This window comes from Entelurus aequoreus, linkage group LG01, assembly GCF_033978785.1.
Source record: "Entelurus aequoreus isolate RoL-2023_Sb linkage group LG01, RoL_Eaeq_v1.1, whole genome shotgun sequence".
Classification (NCBI taxonomy): domain Eukaryota; kingdom Metazoa; phylum Chordata; class Actinopteri; order Syngnathiformes; family Syngnathidae; genus Entelurus; species Entelurus aequoreus.
This window is the reverse complement of record NC_084731.1, coordinates 33,308,548-33,335,973: the sequence shown is the minus strand read 5'-3', so window position 1 is coordinate 33,335,973 and position 27,426 is coordinate 33,308,548. Positions and strand designations below refer to the sequence as shown.

The following is a 27,426-nucleotide window of genomic DNA, read 5'->3' as shown; positions in this document are numbered from 1 at the left end:
TAATAGTTAACCATAGAACTGGTACCCAATGTTATTAAAAAAAAGTATTGATTTTGAATGGAGAATCGATTCTGAATCGCATAGTTGCACCCAAGAATCGAATTGAATCAAATTGTGTGGTGCCCAAAGGTTCACAGCCCTAATTTCTACTATGTTACCTTATGTTAACATTATGAGGCGGAACTTCTCTGTGTGTGTATGCTAACGGTCCCGCCTCCACCCACAGAGATTAAGACAGTGCATGACTGACAACAGGGTTCACTCCATTTATTTAATTCCGCTCTCGAACAACAGCAACATAACTTAAAAAGTTATTGGTGGATATTAATGAAACTTTAAGGAAATGTCAGAAATGGGATAAGGAACAAGTGATTTGATTTTGGGGGCTGATCGGGATTAAGGACTGGATTCATGATTTTTAAAGATAATCTTTTACTATTGGGAGACAGGGCCTGGCTGAGGTCTGCGCTCTCCGAGTCCTTATTTAGTTTAAAAATAATACAACTAGTCACTTTTTGTGATTAATACCACATGTATACTCTGCAGTGACAAAAAAAGAACATACTCTCATTCAAAATAATTGAAAGAGAGACAATTATTGAGCGGCTTATTCGCATTCTTTCCATAGGGTTGCCATAACAATTTTAAGACTAAACTCCTCATAGCGATATTTTCCTAACTGGTTTAATATTATTATTATTATATAATTTTTTTATTATTAGTAGTATTAATTCAATAAATATAGTTAGAACAGTGGAATTGCATAGTAATATGTCACACCATATTAAAGCATTTGAGTTGGTAAATGGCTTTAAAATGACCTTTTAAGGGCAAAAATAAGCTTTTGGAAAATAGCTAGTTTAGAATTTTGGGAAAGCTTTATCTGACTGTCATCAAAATGCTTGTTATTAATTACTTCGAGGCTTGATGAGTTACATTTGAGCACAGAGTTACAAAAGTACCTATTTAGGACATTTAAAATCTTGGTGACACGACGGGTTTTAATACTGATGTCATCAGATTGACCTTGAAACTATCATAACAGTGTGTTCACATTGTACTGTTTGGTTCGGTTAAAATAACTTGTACAGTTTGGTTGATCAAGTGCACGATTATCCAATCCCTGGTATGCACCAAACAAGCTAACACCACTTGAGAGATGGGTCTAGGTCAGGGGTGTCAAACAAATTTTAGATTGGGGGCCACATGGAGAAAAATCTACTCCCAAGTGGGCCGGACTGTTAAAATCACGGCATGATAACTTAAAAATAAAGACAACTTCAGATTGTTTTCTTTGTGTAAAAATAGAACTAGCACATTCTGAAAATGTACTAGTAATATTAATAATAGTATTTTACCTTTATTTGTCGTTATTTATACTTTCTGAATAAATTATGTGATAATGTTCATCGGTCAACTCATTGGTGTTCATTTTCATCAAGATAAAAAAATAATATAAAAATCAAATTACAGGATGTTATTTATGTAGTTTGCTCATTTTCCTCGACTGGTGCACTAACATCAAGTGGCTTATTTGTTTTACATATGTATTATAAGATACAAAGAATTGCTATTGCGACATCTAGTGGACACATTTAGAACAACAGTTTCTTTCATTCAAAAATTTTGGCTCATTTTTATACTTAGCAAACTCCTCCCACGGGCCGGGTAAGACCTGTTTGTGGGCCGGGCCGTACGTTTGAAACCCCTGGTCTAGGTCCACTTGCAAGAGAACTCTAACAAATATGTAATTTAAAAAATTGTTAAAACTCACAAATATGATCTGCTCTCTCCGTCTGTGTGTGAGACAACAGACTTTAAAAGTGTATTTTACAAACTTTTTGTGAACTCTAAGATGGTAAGTATATTATTCAGCAAACAGCATTTTGGTCAGGGATATTTGAGTTACATTGTGTAATATGCCATGATAGCTGTCCAATCAAGTCCCCACTGTATATTTACTTTTACATTGTAAAGAGTTAATGAAAGAGTATGCAGTCCTGCATCGTTTCAAACGAAAATTAACATAAATAAAAACAAGTTATTGTTTTATTAAGGCATTGTATTTCTAAAGTTTATGTGGTTTAACTAACAGTCATGGAAGCAAAGAGATAAAGATGTGCGTTTTTAATGTTTGTGTGTGTGCCAGTTTCTAAAGAAAATATCTGGAAAAACTATAGTGAGCGAAGGGGGCGAGGTCACACTCTCTAGGGTCCAGTGACTCACTTCACACCTCATAACACCGCCAAGCACTGCAAGCAAGGACCATAGGCAACACTGCAGGCAGACTACTTTGCGAAATGGGCATGAGTGTTAGTTCAAAGGAGAAAGAACACAGGGTAGTGTTTAAGCGGTTCTAGATGGAAAAACATTGTTTACATTTTTAGACTGTATAGGTTGTTTATTTACTATGAGACCGTGTTGATATTGTTTAAGGTCATAGCGGCCCTTGCTAATGCTTTCACACCTACTCCACACAGAAACACATTTTTGGAATGTGGGAAGATGTTGTTTTCAGAACACGAGCTTAAGGAGAACATACAACATCTAAAGAGTAAAGCCCTGAATCAAACCAAATACTTTTCTTTGTCATGTGGCCCCAATGGACCCCTGGGCTGAATAAGCCGTAAACTATTAGAAATAGAAAAGCTCATCTGTCCGCTTTGCTTGACAACAATCAAAGTAGCTGAGAGGAAAAACAATTCATGGAGGCAGGCGACTCACATTGAAGGCGCCCAGAAGGAAGAGGGTGGGCTCCAGGCCGACTGAGAAGATGAGACGGAGGATAGTGACAATCACGAGGGCTCGGACACCCAGCGGTTGGGGCATGATGATCACGATAATGAGTGTTGCCAGGACTGCCATCCACAGCAGAGCAGACAGGTGGGAATCCAACATACCTGTCAGGTGATTTATACCAACTGGTTTAATACACAGGGTCTCAACTCGGGGTGTAACGGTATATGTATTGTAAACGTGGCTGCCGATTTGCATTAATTCACATTTTTACACCAGTGTGGGCTGCAGTGGAGACAAGATGGGTGAAATGTCTTGCCTAAGGCCACAATAATTCTGGATGAGTTAGAGTTTTTTTAAAATTTTTATTTAAATTGAATTTAATAAATCTGTTAAGGTATGGCAAATCAGTTTTGCATTTTGTTCCCTTAATGTAACCCAAATAAACTTAAGCATTACTTTAAAGGGCAACTGAACTTTTTATGGAATTTTGTCAATCATTCACATTCCTTATGTGAGACTAGAATACATGTGTTTATTTTTTAATGCATTCTAACTCATAAATAAACACTACCATAGAGTTCAACAATGGAGGTAGTGGGATTTGCTATCCAATACATATTATCTAGACCAAAGGTGCCCAAAGTAGCTTGTTGAGAAATGTTGTTCTTAAACTGTTCGACTATTTGCTCACGCATTTGTTTACAAAGTGGTGACCCTCGACCCATCCTTGTTTGTGAATGACTGAGCATTAAAATGGACCCATAACCTCCCTGCTTGTCACTCAGCAACAAAGGGTTGGAGTTGGGGGTTAAATCACCAAAATGATTCCCGGGCGCGGCGCTGCTGCTGCCCACTGCTCCCCAAGGGGATGGGACAAATGCAGAGGACAAATTTCACCACATCTAGTGTGTGTGTGACAATCATTGGTACTTTAATCTTAATCTTAATCTTAATTTCATGGAAGCTGCTTTTATACCCAATCATGGCACCCACCTGTTCCCAATTAGCCTGTTCACTTGTGGGATGTTCCAAATAAGTGTTTGATGAGCATTCCTCAACTTTCTCAGTCTTTTTTTGCCACTTGTGCCAGCTTTGCCATCCGGTTTGGTGGCTGCAGGATTAGGTCTCTGCTTTTTGCAGATGATGTGGTCCTGATGGCTTCATCTGGCCAGGATCTTCAGCTATCACTGGATCGGTTCACAGCCGAGTGTGAAGCAACTGGGATGAGAATCAGCACCTCCAAGTCCATGGTTCTTGCCCGGAAAAGGGTGGAGTGCCATCTGCAGGTTGGGGAGGAGACCCTGCCCCAAGTGGAGGAGTTCAAGTACCTCGGAGTCTTGTTCACAAGAGAGGGAAGAGTGGATCGTGAGATCGACAGGCAGATCGGTCTGGCGTCTTCAGTAAGGCGGACGCTGTATCGATCCGTTGTGGTGAAGAAGGAGCTGAGCCGGAAGGCAAAGCTCTCAATTTACCAGTCGATCTACGTTCCCATCCTCACCTATGGTCATGAGCTTTGGGTTATGACCGAAAGGACAAGATCACGGGTACCAGCGGCCGGAATGAACTTCCTCCGCCGGGTGGCGGGGCTCTCCCTTAGAGATAGGGTGAGAAGCTCTGTCATCCGGGGGGAGCTCAAAGTAAAGCCGCTGCTCCTCCACATGGAAAGGAGCCAGATGAGGTGGTTCGGGCATCTGGTCAGGATGCCACCCAAACGCCTCCCTAGGGAGGTGTTTAGGGCACGTCCGACCAGTAGGAGGCCACGGGGAAGACCCAGGACACGTTGGGAAGACTATGTCTCCCGGCTGGCCTGGGAACGCCCCGGGATCCCCCGGGAAGAGCTGGACGAAGTGGCTGGGGAGAGGGAAGTCTGGACTTCTCTGCATAGGCTGCTGTCCCTGCGACCCGATCTCAGATAAGCAGAGGAAGATGAATGGATGGATGGGTGCCAGCTTTTTTGAAACATGTTGCAAGCATCAAATTCCAAATGAGTTAATATTTGCAAAAAAAAAAAAAAATGTTTACCAGTTCAAACGCTAAGTATCTTGTCTTTGCAATCTATTCAATTGAATTAGGTTGAAAAGGGTTTGCAAATCATTGTATTCTGTTTTTATTTACAATTTACACATTGTGCCAACCTCACTCGTTTTGGATTTTGTAGATCAAAATTATAGGTCTTGTTTAAAACTACATTTTTCAATGTGACAATGACGATGCAGTTTCAAACTTGTGCGGCTCAACAGTTCAATACGGCCTCGACCTCGCATTCAGGCCTCATGGCCGTCATTAGCGGGACTCTGAACTTGAGTCGCTTGCATAACACCCAAAAGTAGTTGACATACATGTTGTGTACATGTTCTGGAGCGTGCGGGCTCAGCGGCAGTGAGAGGAAGACCTGCCACGTCGCCACATAAGACTCCTCAAGGGTTTCATGTGGCGACGTGTCATTTGGAAGAAAACCCTCAACACAAGCCTAAAAAGCAAGGTCACACCCAAGCTGATGCCTCTGCACCGTCACAGCTATCATGTTTTTATTTGTTTTATTACATCAATATAATAATGTGACTGTCGCAGCTAGCAAAGTCTGCAAAAAGAAAATGATCAAGAAATAAGGGAAGAACTTGAAATGATTAAAACTGTAAAAAAAACTGAGCGTGGTCAAGAAGCCTTTCCTCTCTTACTACCTTGCCTCTCTCGCTCGCCTTCTCTTTCTCTAGTTCTCTCTCTCTCTCTCTCTCTCTCTCTCTCTCCACCTCCCCACCCCTGTAGAGATCCTATGACAGGTGCCACTTACATAACAGCCGCCTCTAAAAATACTTTCAGCTGAAAGATTCATGAACAGTGAGAAACACGCAGCGTCGGGGATTTGGCGTACAGAAAGAAGAACGTTTTTGCGTACTCTGTTCGTGTAACTGCCTAATACTTTTCCTTAAACGTGCTTGGGGTTCCTTGGGTTCAAGGCGTCAGCTAAATCGTCTGTGAAGAATGTGGCAGGCGTGTGGCGATTGTGCGCATGTGCGAGTCTAAGTCAGGCATGCATGGATGTACAGTATGTATGCATGGGGGCAGAACATAGTGACCTAGATGTCTTGCTCTTATAACCCTCATTCTATAGCCCTGTGTAAAGGACGACTGTGTGTGTGTGTGTGTGTGTGTGTGTGTGTGTGTGTGTGTGTGCAGGGTGTTTAGTCCCAAGTGCTATAAAACTGCCCATTACAGCCGACCAAAGGTATGTTGCCATTTCACGTGACGCTGTGTGCGGCGGGGGAAAACACAGTCAGACATTACTCATGATCAGCACTCACTTTGAACCGTGATCAAAACAAGCAAAATACTCAATCCAGCATTCACAGCTCCAAAGATGACTCAAAGTACACTGGAAACTAACAGGCTAGTCTGTGTGCAAAGGGTGCGTCTCAAACAAAGACGGGGTCATTCTCAGGTCCTGCTCCTTAATCCTGATCAGGTGATCAAGTCAGCAGATCAGAACTTTACGGGAAAAAGAGATCAGTGGGTCAATTGACACAGTCAATTCCTCGCAGTCTTTCTTTGTGGTTACACTGTGATTTCAGAACAGATCATTTTTTTAAATTCTGCGTTTCCCACACATTAATTTTTTTCGTGGTAGACCGCCACAAATAGATTTGGAGCTAACAGGTAGGAATTATACATCTTTATGCCGGTTGTTTACGAGAAGACTCTTATTTCGAAACCTTTTACTTAGAATGTGTTTCTGACACTTCTGGTTTTGCTTATGTTATGATGACCGCTTTTAGCATTGCAAGACATATATTTGAAGCATTGTTGGCTGGTGTTTGAGATGTTTTATTGCTATGCTGACATCATCATAATAGAAATGCACACAAAAAAAATTTTGGTTAAAAAATAACACAATTTTAACCCAACTGCTGGTTCAGAAAAGGACAAACCCCTTATTTGAGTTATTTTAACTCAACATTTTGGGTTAATTCTTTCAACCCAACTTTTGTGTTGAATTATTTAACCAAAAACTTGAGTTATGATAACTTAATGTTGGGGTTTTCCCAACCAGACTATTGGGTTGAATTATTTAACCCAAAAGTTGAGTTATACTAACTCAATGTTGGTTGATTCATAACCGAACTATTGGGTCAAATTTATTTAAAACAAAACTGAGTTATACTCACTACAATGTTGGGTTATTCCAAACCCAACTATTGGGTTGCGCAATTTAGTGCTCCTTGACCCAATAGTTGGTTAAAAATTATACATTTTAATGCTAGTTTGTCCTACTCCTTCCCAACTACTGATCAAAATTGTTCTTATTCCATTAAAATATACTCAAAAGCAAGATATGAGTGACATATTTTTTTTGCTGCATACACTGCAGCGTATGCTAATAGGAGTTCTATACAGCATGCTCAAATATATTCATGTACATGAGATGTGTGATTGTAAATAATGTTAATGAGATAAATCCTTAACAAAATTCCCTTCAAGAAAAAAGTACAGTTTTAATAAAGAAAGCTTTTTACCCAAAAATGTGTTACTCATTGAAAAACAACCCAAAAATGGTTCATAGTTTTGAAAACCCAGAAATTGAGTTAAAATAATAATATCCTTATAACCCAAAAAAGGGATTGCTCTTCATAAAAATAACTCCAAAATGTAACCCAACGCTCGCAACTCATAAATTGGGTTATCAAAACAACCCAGCATTTTTTTGTGTGTGACAGCTGTGTTTATTATTAAGCCCTCTAGTCACCTTTACACTCGCTTCAGTTGAGTGTGATATGCTGTAGATTACAGCATTCACCAGTAGCTCGGAGGATTGTCCAAGCATCATTGCTATGGCCACTAAACCACGATCATGATGTAAAAAATAGTTTGTCACATCTTGGGTAATTCTTCTCAGTAAGAACTGGGATTCCATGTGCTGGAACCACGGTGTAAGTTGTTCTACAAAAACTTGGTCGACGTATGCATGTTCGAAATAAACTGAAACTGAAACTGAACTGATCTGAACGGTCGCAGCTACGATCATTAGCTTTGTTGTTAGCCTTCCGTGTTGTTAGCATTGTGTGTCCTGTGTTGTCATTCCACATCACTCTAGCCAAAGCTGTGTTATTGATGTCATAGACCAGGGGTGTCAAACTCAAATACAGAGTGGGCCAAAATTTAAAACTGAACAAAGCCACGGGCCAAGGTTGAACAAATTAACCTTTTAATAGGGACCCAAACAAGTTTTGCATTGAATATTGAACAAGCAAGGCTTATATAACTTTATAGTGACATGCAAAATCGAGTTTCAAATAATAATAATAATAATTAAAAAATATCAATGACATATCAAATACAATTTAAATAAAAATGTAATGCCTCTTTTCTATTTGCAGCCTTCTGAGGTAAATATCAACGTTAACTTTTTCCACAGGCTAATAAATTGGAAAATAAAATAACAATGAATAAACCAACCATTCAGGACTTTAAACTGCTCAGTTTGCAACACACTGATCTAATCTGATGTGCCCAAGCCAGATACCTGCCATCTTTTCTTGGATGCTAATTCATTAATGTCGGGGCTCAGGCTTTGAGCTGAGGCATCTTTCATTATCGAACGAAGTTGTTCATCAGTCATTATACCTTGTAGTCCACCCGGACCACAGTCTTGGGAGCGTGCTTTAAAGGCACTGCGTTTATCGTCCTCTACGAGCTGTCGTCACGTCTGCTTTTCATCACAAAATATGTGTGACTTCAGCACGCACACACACGTAAATGCATGCATACTTGGCCAACAGCGATACAGGTTACACTGACGGTGCCCGTATAAATAACTTTAACACTGTTAGAAATATGCGCCACACTGTGAATCCACACCAAACAAGAATGACAAACACATTTCGGGAGAACATCCGCACCGTAACACAACATAAACACAACAAAACAAATACCAAGAATCCCATGCAGCCCTAATTCTTCCGGGCTGCAATATACACCCCCGCTACCACCAAGATCCCCCCGGTTGAGGTGGGCGGGGTTGGGGTGGCGGGGGAGTTAGGGCTGCATGGGATTCTGGGTATTTGTTTTGTTGTGTTTATGTTGTGTTACGGTGCGGATGTTCTCCCGAAATGTGTTTGTCATTCTTGTTTGGTGTGGATTCACAGCGTGGCGCATATTTCTAACAGTGTTAAAGTTATTTATACGGGCACCGTCAGTGTAACCTGTATCGCTGTTGGCTAAGTATGCTTTGCATTCACGTGTGTGTGCATGCTGAAGCCACACATATTATGTGACTGGGCCAGCATTCGCTGGACTGGGTGAAAAGCGGACGTGACGATTTTTGTGAGGGGCACTGAAATTTGAGAGTCTCCTGGGAGGTTTGGCAAGTATGAGAATTAGCGGTGAATGCGGTGTTACCGCGGCACCGCCGCTGAATATAGTCGGTGGGCCAGCTCTACTGTTAATTTGATATCGCCTCAAGGGCCAAGTGAAATTACACGGCAGGCCAAATTTGGCCCGCGGGCCAGAGTTTGACACCCATGTCATAGACGAAATGCATTAAGGGAATTGTCTCCACTTTTGCCAGACAGCTGTTAATAGCTGATAGTTAATAGCAGTCTTATTAGGCTGATGTGCTGCGCTGACTCCAATGCTACATCCTGCTGTTGTCTTTTGATATCGCTCACATCAAAGTCTCACCAATGTAAAGATGTGTTATTGATGAGGCAGGGGGCAAAGATGAAGTCCATCAAAAAGTTATGCCAAAAGTGGCTCAACTTGATTTACGTGGTGAAGATACAGTCCCGCATGGTGGATATCTTTATCAATCGCCACAACATAATGATATAAAATAAGACAAATACTGCACTGTTTTACTACATAAACAAAACTTCATTTAACCTTTAATTGTGTACAAACGTACAATATGCATCACAATAGTACAAAAAAATACTAAATGTAGTGAAGCTACCATGTTTGAAATGCAATTTAGCGAGGGACAGCTGTATTTACATTCCATTGACCGTATATGTATATAAGATGCAGACATTGAGTTTATTTCATTTAATGACAGAAAGAATAATACCCTCTAAGATTTTGTACTTTTGTATTTCTGATACTAAACATTTGTCTTGCACAATGACCACAGGTAAAGTGCAACCCTGTAGAAAACACTGTTATTTATTCATTTTCTACAACATTTGTCCTTGTTGGGGTCACGGATGAGTTGAATGAGTTGGAGCCTATCCCAGCTGACTTTTGGTGAGAAAGCACACTGTTGGCCACAGGACATGTATAGACAAAACCATTGACTCTCACATTCACACCTATGGACAATATAGAGTTCAAATTACCTATATTTGCATGTGTTTGGGATGTGGGAGGAAGTCGGTGTACACGCAGACTTCACACAGATATGCCCCAATGAAGATTCAAACCCTCAATCTTCTGACTGTGAGACCGACATGCTAACCACCAGGCCACCCATTTTTCTTATTCTGTTAGTAAATCTCAAATAAAGCTCTTAACAACAACAGTGAATTTTCAGCATAGTTTGTCACAGCAAGACACACCTTATAATGCAGGAGCAGACTGCAGCAGAGAAAACATGCCAAAAAGCAGCTGTCCTTCCTGTTTTGCAGTATTGAGCATATAACCTCATTTTGACCCTGGTTTGCGGTCAAAAAGTGAATTTAAAGCTTCTCTAAATTTGTTTTGCAGCAACACAACTCATTTTACTACACGTTTTCTCATGAAGCCACATTCACACTTGTCATGTGTTGGTTCGTATGGTTCGTTTGGTCATAATGTCGACGAAACAAACAAAAGATGGGTCTCAGTCTACTTGCAGGTGAACTGTGGTGCAGTTTACTTGAGCTCCAATGTGGACGCGACATGAACCAAAGACCAGTTTTAAAATGATAGCAAAAAACATGCAGAAATAAATATACACAACAAAACGCTGTCTTGCTGTTTTGCAGTATCCCTGTGTGTGTGACAACACTCATCGGCGCTTATTAAAGAGGACCTATCATTAATTGTGTCTTTTCTGACTTATAAATGTTGTCACAATTTTGGATATTTGTGTTAACCAATGTTAAAGCGTCAAATCATTAGGCTCATGCATTTTGGCGTGAGCTTCAACGCAGTGTTGGATGCTTCTGTTTCGCAGAGTCTGGCCACGCCGTAACGTCACAGCGAGGTGGATGTACTTATTCAGACATTAAGTCAAGCTTCAGGCTATGCGAAAACACACAACAAAAAGTAAGATAAAGTTTTATTTTCATCTAATCTTGGCATGCACATAATAAGACAGACGTGTGACATGCAGTGACATTAACTCTGCTAAAAGCAGCTTTTAGCAGAGTCTGAACCGAGTGAGGAGGTTGCAGGTGTACCTAATTTTGTGACCGAGTGAATTTATATAATGTTTATAAAGTTCATTTTTGACAGTGTCTGGAAAAAAAATAGCGGTGACGACTTAAAGTTATATATTTAAACAGTGAACTTAAAAAAAAAATACATTCTGATACTTTTGGAGATGGTAGGGTGTGGTTTCATTTGCAATCTGGGAACGCCTCCAGAATCGAATGTCTGGCAGACAGACTCAAAAAACGGGAGATAAATATGACTGTGGAGCAAAATGTATGCAAAATTTACACCAAAGCATATACAATACATATATTATTTGGAAGGGTTTTAAATGTAGATTAAAATCATAGGTCCTGTTCAAAACAATATTTTACAAGCTTTTAATGAAATCTAAGATGGTAAAAATAGCAGAATATAAATAACATATTTGTATTCAATGCAGAAAATGGCATTTTGGTTTGAAATATTTGTTATCTCACCTGCCAAAGTCATTACTTTATACATACATTCTTTACTACTGATCGTTTGGTGAAATATGTAGCCTACATATGACATATTTACAAACCCCGTTTCCATATGAGTTGGGAAATTGTGTTAGATGTAAATATAAACGGAATACAATGATTTGCAAATCCTTTTCAACCCATATTCAATTGAATGCACTACAAAGACAAGATATTTGATGTTCAAACTCATAAACTTCATTTTTTTTTTCAAATAATAATTAACTTAGAATTTCATGGCTGCAACACGTGCCAAAGTAGTTGGGAAAGGGCATGTTCACCACTGTGTTATATGGCCTTTCCTTTTAACAACACTCAGTAAACGTTTGGGAACTGAGGAGACACATTTTTTAAGCTTCTCAGGTGGAATTCTTGGACACCCCTGATCTAATCTCATCAATTTAAATTGTGAACAGAGACCAAACAATGCAAAATGACATCCTCCAATACACCGGATGGACTCAGAAGTCACACTGAGCTTTGTGATCATGTTTCGACTGACCTCCGTGTATCCCCTCCAACGGGTAGAAGAAGCAGACGAGCAGGTTCATGAGCACGGCCAAATTGAAGGAAACGTTGCTCCACACAGATATGTTTCTGGAACACCAGAACAATACCGGCTGGGCTGGGAAGGAAGACATAGAAAAATGAGAATTGTCAATAAAAGTAAAGGGCGCATTCACAGTAGGCCATCCGTGCCAAGCTGGGATATACCCCTCCGTCTCCTGGACCCCGCTGGCTTGTGCTTACTCTGAATATTCGTGCTAAGATCTGGTTACTTGTCCCCTCACTTCTATTCTGCTGTAATACTGCAATTGCCCTGACTTTGTGGATTATTTTTCAACTATGTTCGAGTACCGTATTTTTCGGACTATAAATCGCAGTTTTTTTCATAGTTTGGTGCGACTTGTACTCAGGAGCGACTTATGTGTGAAATTATTAACACATTACCGTAAAATATCAAATAATATTATTTAGCTCATTCACGTAAGAGACTAGACGTATAAGATTTCATCGGATTTAGCGATTAGGAGTGACAGATTGTTTGGTTTTTTTCATAGTTTGGTGCGACTTGTACTCAGGAGCGACTTATGTGTGAAATTATTAACACATTACCGTAAAATATCAAATAATATTATTTAGCTCATTCACGTAAGAGACTAGACGTATAAGATTTCATCGGATTTAGCGATTAGGAGTGACAGATTGTTTGGTAAACGTATAGCATGTTCTATATGTTATAGTTATTTGAATGACTCTTACCATAATATGTTACGTTAACATACCAGGCACGTTCTCAGTTGGTTATTTATGCGTCATATAACGTACACTTATTCAGCCTGTTGTTCACTATTCTTTATTTATTTTAAATTGCCTTTCAAATGTCTATTCTTGGTGTTGGGTTTTCTCAAATACATTTCCCCCAAAAATGCGACTTATACTCCAGTGCGACTTTTATATGTTTTTTTCCTTCTTTATTATGCATTTTCGGCCGGTGCGACTTATACTCCGGAGCGACTTATACACCGAAAAATACGGTAATTTTTATAATCTGTACTGGAAAGTGGCGGCTGTCATTAAAGGGCCCATCTAATGCTGACATCAAACAAACAAACATAGCAGCTAAAATCATCGGCCTACCCACACCCAGCATTTCAGATCTAAACCACAGGTCCATCATTCGACTGGCAAACACAATAGTCCAGGATATAACTCCCCCACTACACCAATACATCATCCCACTACCATCAGGGCGCAGGTACAGAACTATCAAATTCCGGAGGGCCCGCTTCGGGAAAAGCCTTATCCCTACAGCTATAGCCGCCCTAAACAGCAGGCCCGGCCGACCTGTCTGACAAGCCTGTAAATGTGTTGGTCATGGATGATGTCTTTTTGTTATTTTTGTTTGTGATATGTAATGTCTATTGTTTAAATGCACGGCAGTGAAAATTTATTTCCCCAACACAGACCAATAAATCAAGTCAAATCATCATTGGCAATTATTTCCTTGTCCTGGACCAAAATGATGTCTGCAAGTAAAATCTCCCAAAACAGACACATTAGTGATTAATAGCCTTGTTTTCTAACAAGTTTCAGCACATTTTGGTACGGGCCTGCATGCGCCTGCTGTCATCACCTACAGAGACTTGGAGGCAATTGTGTATTATATGTTCTGGTGGCATATTTATATGATATTTTTACGCAAAATTTGAAGGAATGATCAAATATGTCTGCCAGATGCATTGTTGCAGATTGTAGCAGTACAGCTAAAGAAGTGTGGAATATGGGAAAAGTATATGGACCTCTTGAGTCATGTGAACTCACGCAAAATAGGATGGATCAAGCGAGAGGAATGTAATTTGAGGCACTCATTTGAATGATTTTAACTTTGAAGAAGAAAGGTTTTTGTGGGGGTTTGGATAGATTTATTTTTAAATTCAAGCCAGATACCATCTTGAAAATCATGAGCACCCCCGAGAGGTGAGAGACTGTGCCAGAACCTGCAAGAAGCTAATATTCAATATTCCATCCTCTTTTACTGATGTTTCCTCAAGATGCATAAGGAAACACTATGGTGGCTTTTGAAGAGGAGATGGATGAGCAGGGAAATCCGTAAATGGTGATTCTTTTATATTTACTTTTTGCTGAGAATGTTAACCATATCAGCATTGAAGTAATTATGGACCAGGCGACAATACATGCAATTAAGTGACCCAAAGAATAGTTTTACATGTGTTTATCTATTCTACGCTGTCTATGCGGGAAACTGGGCTCCAGTTCTGCAGATGACATCTACATGTAGAGTCTGGCATTCCAAGTACAGTTAGTTAGCTACAGATTACTCAAAAACTAATTCATATTATGGAAAATGACTACCAGATTCATTTTCAGGAGGAAAAAAAACATTAAGAGAACTTGTCAATGAAACTTCCGTCATCTGGACACTATGACTCCTTTAATTACTTGTGAAAAGGGCAATCACATGAATTGAACGAATGCAGTCAGGGATGGGTTTTTGACTTTTGGATCATATTAAGTCTTTGTGTTTTATTTCTATTATGAAATGTGTCAAGGAGCGATTACAGTCATTATATAACACTGTTACGTAGAGAAATTGTGCCAAAGGAGGGTAAGTGTGGTGTGCCTGAGCAGAAAAAACAATGAGCTCACACAAGTCAAAAGGTGATGGACTTTAGACGTAAAATGGGTGCTGTAAGCGTGTGGGTACGCCCCAAGAATTGTGACCTAATCCCCGGCTGGGCTATCTTTAAATTTTAAACATAGCAGTAGTAAACACCAGTGGAGACACACTGGAGCATCGGGCACTTTTCCAGTGCATGGCAAGCAATTGTGTGCCTTGTAAATGTCACATCCATTACCACTTTTGGTCACAGGCCAAATTCCTATCAACTTGTCAAGTTCTGCCCAATAAAATGCATACAGGTGCATTTGTTACTATAAAAACAAGTTAAATATTATACAGCAGCATACAAAAGAGTTCAGATATGATTAATGTGACCATTTTTATTGTGTTGGTGAGAATGACGAGATGCAAGTAATTTGAGTGCGAGACCAAATGTGGTTTTAAACGTGGTTTAGAAGTGTGACGGCGCGTGGAGCTGTGTTTGTGTGTTTACGAACGCGCGCAAGTAATCTCTCAGTAGTGATTCATACGGTTACCGTACAAGTTTTCCACGGCTTGAAAAATGTGGAAAGTCCCCTGCATGGTTTTAGAAAGTGGACTGGAAACACAACAACAACAACACAAGCACACAGATGTCATTGTCGCATCTTGTTTGTGAGTCTTTTCTCCATTCTCCTCGCCACAGGATATCCTGCTTGGACTTGCATGGAAAAAGCTCCCTGCAGACTCAAGAATAAGGTCTGTCTACTTGTAATCAGGACAGGAAATCTTGCAAGCTGCTTATTATTTTCACAATAATTTGGTATGGTCTACTGGTGTATGGTCATCACTGCACAAACAAAAACCTTGCAGTGACTCACTCGTGAACAATGCCCCAAAACACTCCACTAATATCGGATATGTCTAAGACATGCAGCTGTGAAAACACCATGTGTTGCTATTATTTCCAATCATAAACATATTCATATTAGTTTTACGGTAATTATAACTATAATGGTAAAGGCAGTGGATTTATTTGTTTCGGACATTTATTCAAGCTTCACATTTGCACTTGCACAAATTCAACGCGTCCAAAAACGAGTAAGAAAAAGCGGAGTTTGTTTAATTGTAGCCCTTCAACATTTACTGACGATTTGTTTACTTCCTGTTTTTTTTAACACATTCACACTTACAACAATTAATGTGTTTCGTAAACGTTTGTTCACTTCCTGTGTGCATGTGTCACCAGTTTCTAATTGGGAGGCAAATTTTTTTTAGAATGTTTGGCAGTAGACCGCATTTGCAGTTAAGATGTAAAAGAAAAATGAAAGAAAAAAAAAATATTGTTAAATAATTAAAAAAAAGTATATTCGAAAATATAAAAAATTAAAAATAAATCACGCATCTATAAAAAACAAGTACAATATGAAATTAAAAGGTTAAAGATAAATGAATTAAAAACAACAACATGTATCTTTATTCTTTTTATTGATTTACAATAAAGAAATAAATATTTATTATTCATCCGTACCACCTTTATTTATTTCCACTGTTTATCATGGGGCGGTATAGCTCGGTTGGTAGAGTGGCCGTGCCATCAACCTGAGGGTTGCAGGTTCGATCCCCGCTTCCGCCATCCTAGTCACTGCCGTTGTGTCCTTGGGCAAGACACTTTACCCACCTGCTCTCAGTGCCACCCACACTGGTTTAAATGTAACTTAGATATTGGGTTTTCACTATGTAAAGCGCTTTGAGTCACTAGAGAAAAGCGCTATATAAATATAATTCACTTCACTTCACATCATTATCGTCGCCAGGAGGTTATGTAATTGTTGCCGTTGGTTTGTTAGTTAGTTAGCAACATAACTCAAAACGTCATGTTGAGTTATGTTTCATGTATTTTCATGAAACTTTCAGGAAAAGAATACATCTCAAACTCAAACAGTGTTGTCATTGTAACCAGGCGACAAAAACATGCAATTAAGTGATCAAAATAATAGGGAGAAAAGTGGGTCAAGTGTCTTGCCCAAGGACACAACGGCACTGACTAGGACGGCGAAAGCTGGATTCCTATAACCATACCAAGAATACCAAGAATAATAATACCAAAAAGCACAAAAAACATGAGATAAATTAATGAGCTAAAGAAAGCCACTATTTTTATTTTTAGCCACTGTACATATTTTTTATTGATGTCATGCATCAATCAGTGCTGTTGATCATCTTGGTGAACTTACTGGAGCTACCTCAACAAACCATGACCTCAAAATATACCCGACAACATTCATTGCATTGATTACCTCCGCCAGGTGGTTATGTATTCGCTGAGGGTTGTCAGTAAGTTAGTTAGCAATAAAGCTCAAAAACTTATGGGCTGATTTTGATGAAACCTTGAGGAAATGGCAGAAATGGTATAAGGGACAAGCAATTAGATTTTAGGGGTGATCCAGATCACCATCTAGATTCATGATTTTCTTTTATGGATTCTTTATTACTGGGAAATAGGGTCTGGCAGAAGGTCTGTGCTCTCTTTTTCCATTTATTTATTTTGTAATGTTGTTACTTTTTATTTTATTTTATTAAACATAATAATACTCAATATTTATTAATTTTATTCAATGTTTGTTTATTTTCTATGTATTTATTAGGAGCAAGAGCAATTACAGAAAGCATCTATCAGGCATGAATTTAAAGTTAAAAAGTTAAAGTACCCATGATTGTCACACACACACTAGGTGTGGCGAAATTATTCTCTGCATTTGACCCATCACCCTTGATCACCCACTGGGAGGTGAGGGGAGCAGTGAGCAGCAGCGGTGGCCGCGCCCGGGAATCATTTTTGGTGATGTAACCCCCAATTCCAACCCTTGATGCCGAGTGCCAAGCAGGGAGGTAATGAATGAAGGCAGGATATAGATTAAAAATTAACATATTAAACATAAACATATTGCTTGATATTGTTGTATTTGCTGCTGTTCAGCTGAATAATAGAAGATATATTGTCGAATATAATATTGCTGGTGAACATATTATAACATATATAAAGTTTCCAATTCCGTATATTTTTGTTCAGCAATCATTTGTTTTGTTGTGGTCAAATGTTGAATAATTAATTAGATATGTTTTATTCATGAAAAAAACATTAAATTAACAATAGTATCCAGCATATCTAATAAATATATTTGCCATCCCATTGGATGCCAAGAATCAGTCATCCAAATTAACTGAATTTAAATTTGAAGATTTACACTTTTTGTGGGGGTTGTTGATTTTACATGACCATGCTTTATACCTCTAAGCTTCTTCTGCCAGTTCATCTCATTGAAGAGGTCCTCTGATCGCAGGAAGAAGTCGTTGATCTTGCTGCCCTGCTCGTCTCTCTCAGTGGTGTAGTAAACTCGAAGCTTGGACTCCGAGGTCAGGAATTCACAAATATTCGGCACCGGGAAAACAATCTCTTCCATGGTGCGGTCCTGGCGCACAATCTGGACACAGGGATTCACAGTCACCACTGATAGTCTGGAGAGACGAGCTTACATGCCTTTGTCGTAGCTGGTTGTTAGGGCCTGTGCTTGTAGTAAGAATGTTGTTTATGACCTCTATCTGAGCTGTGTGATTGGCATAAAACTCCAAGGCCTCATCTCCGTCTCCACTGGCTCCTACTGGCTTTAACATCATAGATAGTTCTTTATTGTGACGGGCCAACTGTATGAAAAAACATAAGCACAGGTTGATATTATCACATTATTGGATATTTGGGGTACATCATTTTTGTAATCTGATTTTTCTATATGGACATTTGGTTTGTTACAAAGGCGTACTGTTTCACGGTACACATTAAGTGAAGGACGGGAACTGCCTCACTCCATAAAAACAAGTGCAGCCCAAGCTTTGGCTAGCAATAGTGCCAAGGAGAAGTTAGAGCTGGAAACCCCAAGTCTGTCGTTAAAGTCTCCTGTGTAGGAACTGTCGGTCTCTCCAAATGCGTAAACGGACAAAGACAAGTGGAAAATAGAAAAGCAGTATGTCAACATTGTTCAGAAGAAATGGGAAATGAGGAAACATGCTGGAAATATTAACGCTGCACTTCATTTACTAAAAATAAAATATACGCTTTCACTAAACTAAAAAGACACGTCATAAAGTAGTATTTCTAATGAATTTTTTTGTTGTTATCTGTGTTTTTGTATAATTCAATGTATTGTACACAGAATTACCTGCAAAAAGTTTTCAGTTTTAATGATCATCATCATTAAAGCCGTTTATACAAAAGCAAAACAGTTTTAATATTTTGCAAAGTGAACCGAACTGCAGCCTTAAAACCGAGGTGCGTACCGTACCGGGGTTATGGTGTATTGTTACACTCTTAGTGGTAATTGAAACTTATATCAGACCTGGTGAGCTAGGATATAAATGTTGTGCCCAACATTTCTGGGCGATGCGGCATCATGTTCCTCATCCTCATCCCCATTATCCTCCTCCTCCTTTGTGTCCTCAAACTCCACCTCTCCCTGCAGATATGCCTTTTTAATCACCTCCACCTGGAAAGACAATCATTGTTTTCATTTCATAATGATATTATAGAGAGAGTGCAGAAGATGCATAATGGTCACCACAGTGGAGAGCTATTCGAAAGATGTTTTTTCAAAATGCACTGGTCTTGATGTCTAAGTTGCGTGTCGGTAGCTACAAAGGACGCTAGTACGCTAATATGTCTTGCCATACACTGCCACTCATTGGTCAGCTACAAAAAAAAAAAAAAAAACAAGATGGTTGACTCAGTATAGAAGTGCAGAACAGAAGAGAAATCTCTGTCCGGTGCTTCTATTCCAGGAGACCTTTGCAGGTCTACAAATATTCCAACATCAAGCACTAACTACCGGTAAGTAAGAATGTAATTGTTAACAATTCAGAGTACAGTGTACCTTGGGATACAACTTCAATTGGTTCTGTGATGCAGCTTGTATCTCAGAAAACTTATGTTGCGAAACAGCGTCGCTCATTGAAATTAATTTAAATCAATGTATTCTGTGCTTGGCCTCCTCTAAACAGTACAATTTTAACATGTTACATGCTTTTTAAAAAGAAATAAACTTTTAGATAAGAAATATTGAATAAAAAACAATACAATAGGATGCACTACAAACAACTAGAGTAGTTTTATGAAGTAATGTAATAATAATGTACAGTGTGTACCTTGGAGAGAGGGCTTCCACGGAATCGCCTTTGAGCTGCTTTTCCATCAAACACATCATCAGCAGCTTCTCTGTATTTTCAACTGCTTCGCCAAATCGGCTACACGCTCAATCATGTTTTGGATGATATCTTTCTTTAATTCAATAAATATCTTCTGCTTCTTCTTCTCGGCACTGTCCTTCATAATCCCTTTTTACCTTCCCACGGTTGGAAAAACAAGGTTATGTCCATCTGTAGCAATAAGCTATTGCTAGCAAGTAGAACCGGGTGTTTGAACAGGGATCTTACGGGGTTTACTGTGACGTTCGCTATGCCAACTAGTGTAACCTGAATTTTTGCTCGCAACCTAAAACATAATTAACCGAGAGACGTATCCCGAAAAACTCATAAGATGAAGCACACATATCCCGAGATACCGCCGCATTGATTTTGCGATTTGAGAAAATTGTGATTAATCATATGTCTACTAAATTGGACGTTTAACATCACTGACTATATTTCAATTTCCACATATGGGGTTGTGCGACTTAGTTGTACTTCATCTGCAGTAACTTTTTGTTGCAATTCAATTAATGTATGTGATTATTATCTTTTTTTCGTTAGAAATTGTGGATATTAGTCCTATCATTGTTATTTCTAACACATGTTGTCCACTGTAGTGGACATTACGCCAACTTCCTTGAAAAAATGTTCAAAAAAAGATTTTGTATTTTTTTTATCTTCTATGCTTAGAGAATAATGACAACAATTTTTAAAGTGTTAAGATGCAAAACAAATTCCTCACCAGTTCTTTCGGCCTCATATTGTACAAGATCCTTTCAGCATTCTCGCTGTCATGACGGCTTTCCATGATGGCAAGCAGCAACTTGGACGCGTTGTTCTAAGAGTGAGAAACAGCCTTTAAAAAAGTTCATACTAAATCGGCCCTCTTATAAAATTCCTAAAAATTAGGCTGATTCTTCCTAAACTCGACTTTCTACCTGCCAGCCAACTCACCTTGAGCTCCAACACAAGATCCATCCGCTTCTTTCCAAGCGGGTTGATGTCATTCAGGATCAGAGCAATGATGATATCGATTCCATTGGACTCGTGAGTGGCAATACAATTCTTCAGTCGAGAGTGAAAAATGACGCATATAAATACACAAAGTATGTATTGATAGACCGTACAGCCTGTTGTGTTGTACCTGGTTTTCATGGCAGGGGCCTTGGCAGTACTCAGTGAGGCTCTCTAGAGTTTGGTTGATGAGGGCAACATTCTTCTCGTTGATGTACAGTCCCAACAAGCCCAGACCTCCTGTGGTGCTGCCGCAGATGCAGTCCAGGAACTGAAGAGTCTCACACACCAGGTTGTAGTTGTTCTTGTGGTTTTGACAACGAAGAAAGTTCTGAGGAGATAGAAACAGTCGGTTAGCTAAACTGCATAGAATGATATATGATCAATCGATTGCAACTAGACTGTTCAGTTTGTTTAAAAAGACAAGACAGGCTTCATCAGTTCAAGCTCACAGACTCAGATTGGTCAGATCTACTGTAGTTGAAGTCTGCGGACTTGATCTGACCAATTGAAGATTGTTTTCTAAGAACTTTTCGGTACTTTTCTAAATAAAGGGGACCACAAAAAAATTTATTAATTCCTTTATTTTAACAAAAAATCTTAGGGTACATTAAACATACGTTTCTTTTGGAAGTGATAAATAAAATAGTGAACATACAAAACTTGTCTTTTATTAGTAAGTAAGCAAACAAAGGCTCCTAATTTAGCTGCTGACATATGCAGTAACATAGTGTCATTTTCCATTCTATTATTTTGTCAAAATGATTAAGGACAAGTGGTAAAAAATTAATTATTAATCTACTTGTTAATTTACTGTTAATATCTGCTTACCGGTACTTTTCAGAGGCAGTATAGTACCGAATATGATTCATTAGTATCGAGGTACTATACTAATACCGGTATACCGTACAACCCTAGTTCAAACTTATAATGGTCAGTAGACTCCATATAGAAGCGCTAAAGACTACAATGGCTGACGGGGAGAAGACGCTGTCGAAGTGGAGCCACGTAAACAAGACCGCCCACAAAACGGCGCATCCTGAAGAGACGGTCAGAAAGCGGCTTTGTAAAACATAATCTATGCAACATTTTGACCAAAAAACACCATTAAAAAAAATCATATGACCCCCTTAAAGCAGTTTTGAGTAACAGCAAGAGATAAAAACACCTTGTCATCATCAATCACAACACAAGTACGGTAGAAGCTGATACAGTCTATCTTCATTATCTCATCATGAAACAGTCTTGTGTAATGCCTTCAGAATACCATTATTAAACACGTGTACAGAGTAACCAAGGTGAACATCACGCCCATTAAAAGCAGCAAAGAGTGAGAGCCAAATGTAAAACTCATCAAGTGCACCTTGGCTTGACCAGACCAACCTGCAAGTCACGGTTGTGATTCTCGCAGAGTAGCTGCAGGAAGCGAAGGATGGGCTGCATGATAATGATGACGTAACTCATCTCTCCTTCGTCCTGATTCTTGTCCCCGGCGCTTGGCTGGCCATCTGCTGAGGTGAAGTGGTCCTCTGGGTCAGCTTCACGCCGATAAGAGTTAAAAGCCTTCTTGGTGGCAGACGAGGCCTCCACGAGTTGCTCTCGCACTTCCTCTGTCATGACGACCGCTGATTCTCTTGCTGAACACACACAAATGTAAGCATTTTGGTTTCTTCTCACATTGAACAGAGTGCACAGCCAACCATGTTAAATTATTTGTGTGTTAAACATACTTGGCCAATGATTCTAATTCTGATTAAAAGCTTTTTGCAGTGGGTTTGCCAACACAATGTATGATAATTTGATGTAAAACTAACAGCTTAAAATCATTTTGACATGTAATAAGGAAATAGCACGCCATTCAATCCATGTCCAACTTAGCAACCAGACAACCTTTTCATTACAATAATATTGCTGGACCAGCCTGGACACATTTCATGCTGTGCTAGTTCTAGCATCGGTGCTAACTTTAGTGTTTGTGCTTACATGCAGTGCATGAACAAACCTTGATGCATTAAAAGTCCTGCTGTCAAACGATTTTTTTTTTTTTTATCAGATGAATCACAATTTTGCATTTTGATGAGTAACAGTTAAAATCGCAGTAAATTATTTGGGTGCATATAATTTAAATTAACTTTAAAAAAGACCCCAATATTTTCACACAAGTGCAATTTTATTATCAGAAAGTCATACAGTCAAAATAAATTGTGTGATTAAGCTGCGTTTAAACATGATTTATGCAATAATGTTTTGTGATTAACTGCATGAGGTAAAACACTAAGTTTGACAGACCTTGTATGAAAACAATGTGACAATGATTTTTTTTCAAACAAAAAGTTGGTTTGTTAGCATTTAGCATTAATTAACTAGGCTTCAGGTTTTGACATTGTAGCTCTTTTTAAAGCAAATTTGATGCGTTATGAATAGTAAATAACAGCAATTGAAAAGTGTATTCACTGAAGTGTATTTTAATTTACTGCAGGAGCCTAAAAGTAAGTTACACATTTCAAAAATAGAAGTGGGACAAGTCTTATCGGTCCTTAAATCTAACGACCGGTGACCACAAACCTTTTTTGCGGACAGGGGTATCTTTGTCCTGGCTGTCATAATCTCTCTTTCGGTTCCCAAGGTCGCTGGTATTTACCGTCACCGTAGCTTTGATTTCCAACTGGGCCAGCTTCATGCGGTCGTAGAAAACTCGGAAGAACTTTTCAGACTTTTTGTCTTCTGTCAGACGGCAAAAGAACGAACGCTGGACACATAATACAAATAAACGGTTAAAATTGTTAGAACTTTTTTCTTTTGTTTCTGTCACTCACTTAAATACATAGGAATGGAAATTATTAGGGGTGTGGGAAAAAATCGATTCGAATTCGAATTGCGATTCTCACGTTGTGCGATTCAGAATCGATTCTCATTTTGTAAAAAATCTATTTATTTTTTTATTTTTAAATGTTTTTTTATTTATTTATTTATTTTTTTATCAATCAAACCAACAAAATAATACACAGCAATACCATAACAATGCAATCCAATTCCAAAACCAAACCCGACCCAGCAACACTCAGAACTGCAATAAACAGAGCAATTGAGAGGAGACACAAACCCGACACAGAACAAACCAAAAGTAGTGAAACAAAAATGATTATCAACAACAGTATCAATATTAGTTACAATTTCAACATAGCAGTGATTAAAAATCCCTCATTTAAATTATCATTAGACATTTATAAAAAAAAAAAAAAAGGACAATAGTGTCACATTGGCTTACACTTGCATCGCATCTCATAAGCTAGACAACACACTGTGTCCAATATTTTCACAAAGATAAAATAAGTCATATTTTTGGTTCATTTAATAGTTAAAACAAATTTGCATTATTGCAATCAGTTGATAAAACATTGTCCTTTACAATTATAAAAGCTTTTTACAAAAATCTACTACTCTGCTTGCATGTCAGCAGACTGGGGTAGATCCTGCTGAAATCCTATGTATTGAATGAATAGAGAATCGTTTTGAATCGGGAAAAAAATCGTTTTTGAATCGAGAATCGTGTTGAATTGAAAAAAAAAAATCGATTTTGAATCGAATCGTGGGACACCCAAAGATTCACAGCCCTAGAAATTATGTAATTAAGTAATATTGAACGATAATGTAGGACAGTCAGCATATTAAAGCAAAAGTCTGAATTTACAGACAAGAAAAAAATAGACCCAAAATGAAACATTAAGATAGATCTCAGGTAAATAGATTATACAATCTCGTCGAGCATGAGATTTTGATTTTCTTAAAGTAATATTTACAAAGGGTTTAATTGTATGTAATCTGATGGTACGGAACTTTCCGTATGATACAGAAACATTCATGGAACATATTAGATGAGGGACAGAAAGTGTAACTGCCTCGCAATATAATCAAATTCCTGCCTGGGAACCTTTAGAAATACGTACATAGACAAAAACAACTAAATACAAAAAAATGCAGTGTTCCACTATTGTTCAGTAGAGATGGAAACGGGACGATAAAGTTCAAATATTGGCCAATGGGTACTTTCATTTACGAAGAACCAAACAGAAATGGTTTTTACTGTTGCACTGCATCGTAAAAACAAACAGAGGAAACAAGGCCATTGTTGTTTATGTTCCACACGGACATATTTGAATAACCAACCAAAAAAATTAGATATCAACAAGCGTTGTGTATGTTAGTGTACCAAAGGTAATGCACGACTGTCCAGTTTGTTAAGTTCGGACTAGACAGAACAAACTGAAATACAGCATTTGCAGCTTCTCAATCTTTTTTTGAAATGTGTGATTCGTAATGCAAAGTATGCTCAAGGTATGCTCGCAACAAAAAGCTGAGTGACAGCTCTCATCTCAAATTACTTGTGAGTTGAGGTACCTCTGTCTAAAAACTTAACACGAACACACAGTGTTATAATTAGTTTATTTATGACCATTGATAAAATAGTCCTAAATGTACATTCACCTTATGCAACTTTAATGGAGCAAATTTGGATCTAGGGAGGCGTGAGCGTTTAATTTACTTATTGCTCAGAAACGGGGTCATGCAGGATTAGGGCACTTTTTGCTTCACATACAGTGTGTGCCGGCTGTTGTTTTGATTATGTAACAGCTCGTATCTGCAGAACACTTTGCAAAGGCCTCACCCAGCAGAGGCCAACTCACCACACAAACAGGGTGAGAAATGACATGAGAGGGAGAGGCCTACTCTACTTACATAGAAACAGAGATCGGTTTGAAACAGTCCGGAAACAAAATGAAAGACAGAGGGAATAGGAAACTTGGAGAGAGAAAAAAAAGGTGAAGAAAAGCAGATGACTGAAGGAGAGGAAACAAGCATTGGACACACAGAAAACTGTATCTGAGCCAGTGAGGGCTGTTATGTAATCACCTGTCTTTCCAGGTTCCATGCAAAACTGGGCTACTAAAAACGCAAAATGTGAACAAACAGAAAAAACAAGCTTTATATGTCTTTATCAACTGACCTTGTGTGGTGTGTTAACACATTAAAACACACATTCTGGTAAATATGAACACTTAATGAGCCAAACAGGAGAAGGCAAAGCTCTTATTAGGACAACTTAATGCATAATTTTGTGGTCAAACATCTTCTGGAGCCACTTAAACAATGACATAACTGTGTGCTTGTGCCCTGAAGCAGATTCCACAGGCTCATGCCCCACCCCGGGCCTCCACCACTAAGCGGAAGCTCTCCTGCACGTACGCACCATCAACACTCAGGGATGAGCAGACAGCAGACTAAGGAGGGAGGCGGGGTAGAGAGTTGCTGAGCCAGGCCGCCCGTCGCCCAATAAACAACTCTGATGACAGAGTGGAGTGAGGGACTGCCTACAACTCACAGAAGGGCTGCACGATTCTGGAAAAAATGTGAACCAACATTTTTTGAGACGATTTTTTCACACATGCGCACACACATAGCTCAGTGCTTACAAGAAATTGCACTGTTTATTATCTTTACTATCATTATTACCTCTGCCGGGAGTTTATGTAATCACCAGGGTGTGTCTATTTATCAATTATTGAGCAATGATTTTTGGGTGGGTATTAATAAAACTTTCAGGAAATGTCCAAAAAGTGATAAGCAATATCTGATTTGATTTTGGGGGTGTTCCGGATAATTTCTACTACAATACGACAATGTTACAAAGCTGAACTTCTGTGTATGTGTAGGTTAGCGGCCCCGCCTCCGCCCACAGAGACAAAGACAGTGGTAACTGAAAGAGGCTTCACTCTGTTGATCTTATTTTGCCATAGTGATGGGCAGATATTGATGAAACTGTTAGGAAATGTCACAAATGGGATAAGGAACAAGTGATTAAGTGACAAGTGATTACATTTTGGGGGTGATCCTGATCACTGTCTGGATACTTCACTTTATCAGACTTGGTGAGGCAGCATTTTAATTTTATGCTCCTAAAATCTGGAACAGTCTGACAGTAGATGTAAGACTTGCCTCAACGTTGGCAATGCTCAAACCCAGGCTGAAAAAACTTTTATTTAACTGTGCATATGACAACTGAACATATTTTATCTAAACTCTTTGATTAAAATTGAATTAATTCATCATTGTTTTTTGCCTTCAGTACCAATTGTGCTCTATAAATAAACATGCTTTGCCTACTATCGGGAGACTATTAGGTCTCCGTGCTATTTAAATGCTTTTTTTAGTTATTATTTTTATCATTAGGCAATGCAAGGTAAGGCAGTTTTATTTATATAGCACATTTCATACACAAGGTAGGTTAATGTAAATGGTAAATGGGTTATTCTTGTATAGCGTTTTTCTACCTTCAAGGTACTCAAAGCACTTTGACACTATTTCCACATTCACCCATTCACAAACTGATGGTGGGAGCTGCCATGCAAGGCCCTAACCACGACCCATCAGGAGCAAGGGTGACATGTCTTGCTCAAGGACACA

At 38.8% G+C, this 27,426-nt stretch overlaps 1 protein-coding gene and 1 long non-coding RNA gene across 9 annotated transcripts in view; one reads left to right on the top strand and one right to left on the bottom strand.

Moving 5' to 3' along the window:
- The window catches only part of LOC133650755 (inositol 1,4,5-trisphosphate receptor type 1), a 212,214-nt gene that overhangs the window by 27,891 nt on the left and 156,897 nt on the right, over positions 1-27,426 (bottom strand). For all 8 annotated transcript variants that reach the window (XR_009826296.1, XM_062048369.1, XM_062048382.1 and 5 more), the window contains 10 exons: positions 23,530-23,713; positions 22,348-22,601; positions 21,095-21,295; positions 20,905-21,015; positions 20,693-20,788; positions 19,107-19,253; positions 18,310-18,417; positions 18,005-18,197; positions 12,091-12,213; positions 2,725-2,900 (listed from right to left, as the gene is read on the bottom strand). Coding sequence is in view for 7 of the 8 variants with exons in the window: in XM_062048369.1 (XP_061904353.1) it covers positions 2,725-2,900; positions 12,091-12,213; positions 18,005-18,197; positions 18,310-18,417; positions 19,107-19,253; positions 20,693-20,788; positions 20,905-21,015; positions 21,095-21,295; positions 22,348-22,601; positions 23,530-23,713 (1,593 nt within the window). In the remaining variant the exon portion in view is untranslated. The remainder of the gene's footprint in view (positions 1-2,724; positions 2,901-12,090; positions 12,214-18,004; positions 18,198-18,309; positions 18,418-19,106; positions 19,254-20,692; positions 20,789-20,904; positions 21,016-21,094; positions 21,296-22,347; positions 22,602-23,529; positions 23,714-27,426) is intronic.
- On the top strand, positions 6,247-27,359 carry LOC133650804 (uncharacterized). Its single transcript, XR_009826303.1, has 5 exons — positions 6,247-6,393; positions 15,419-15,471; positions 20,896-20,997; positions 21,111-22,617; positions 26,143-27,359. It is a non-coding gene; the product is annotated as an uncharacterized LOC133650804 (long non-coding RNA).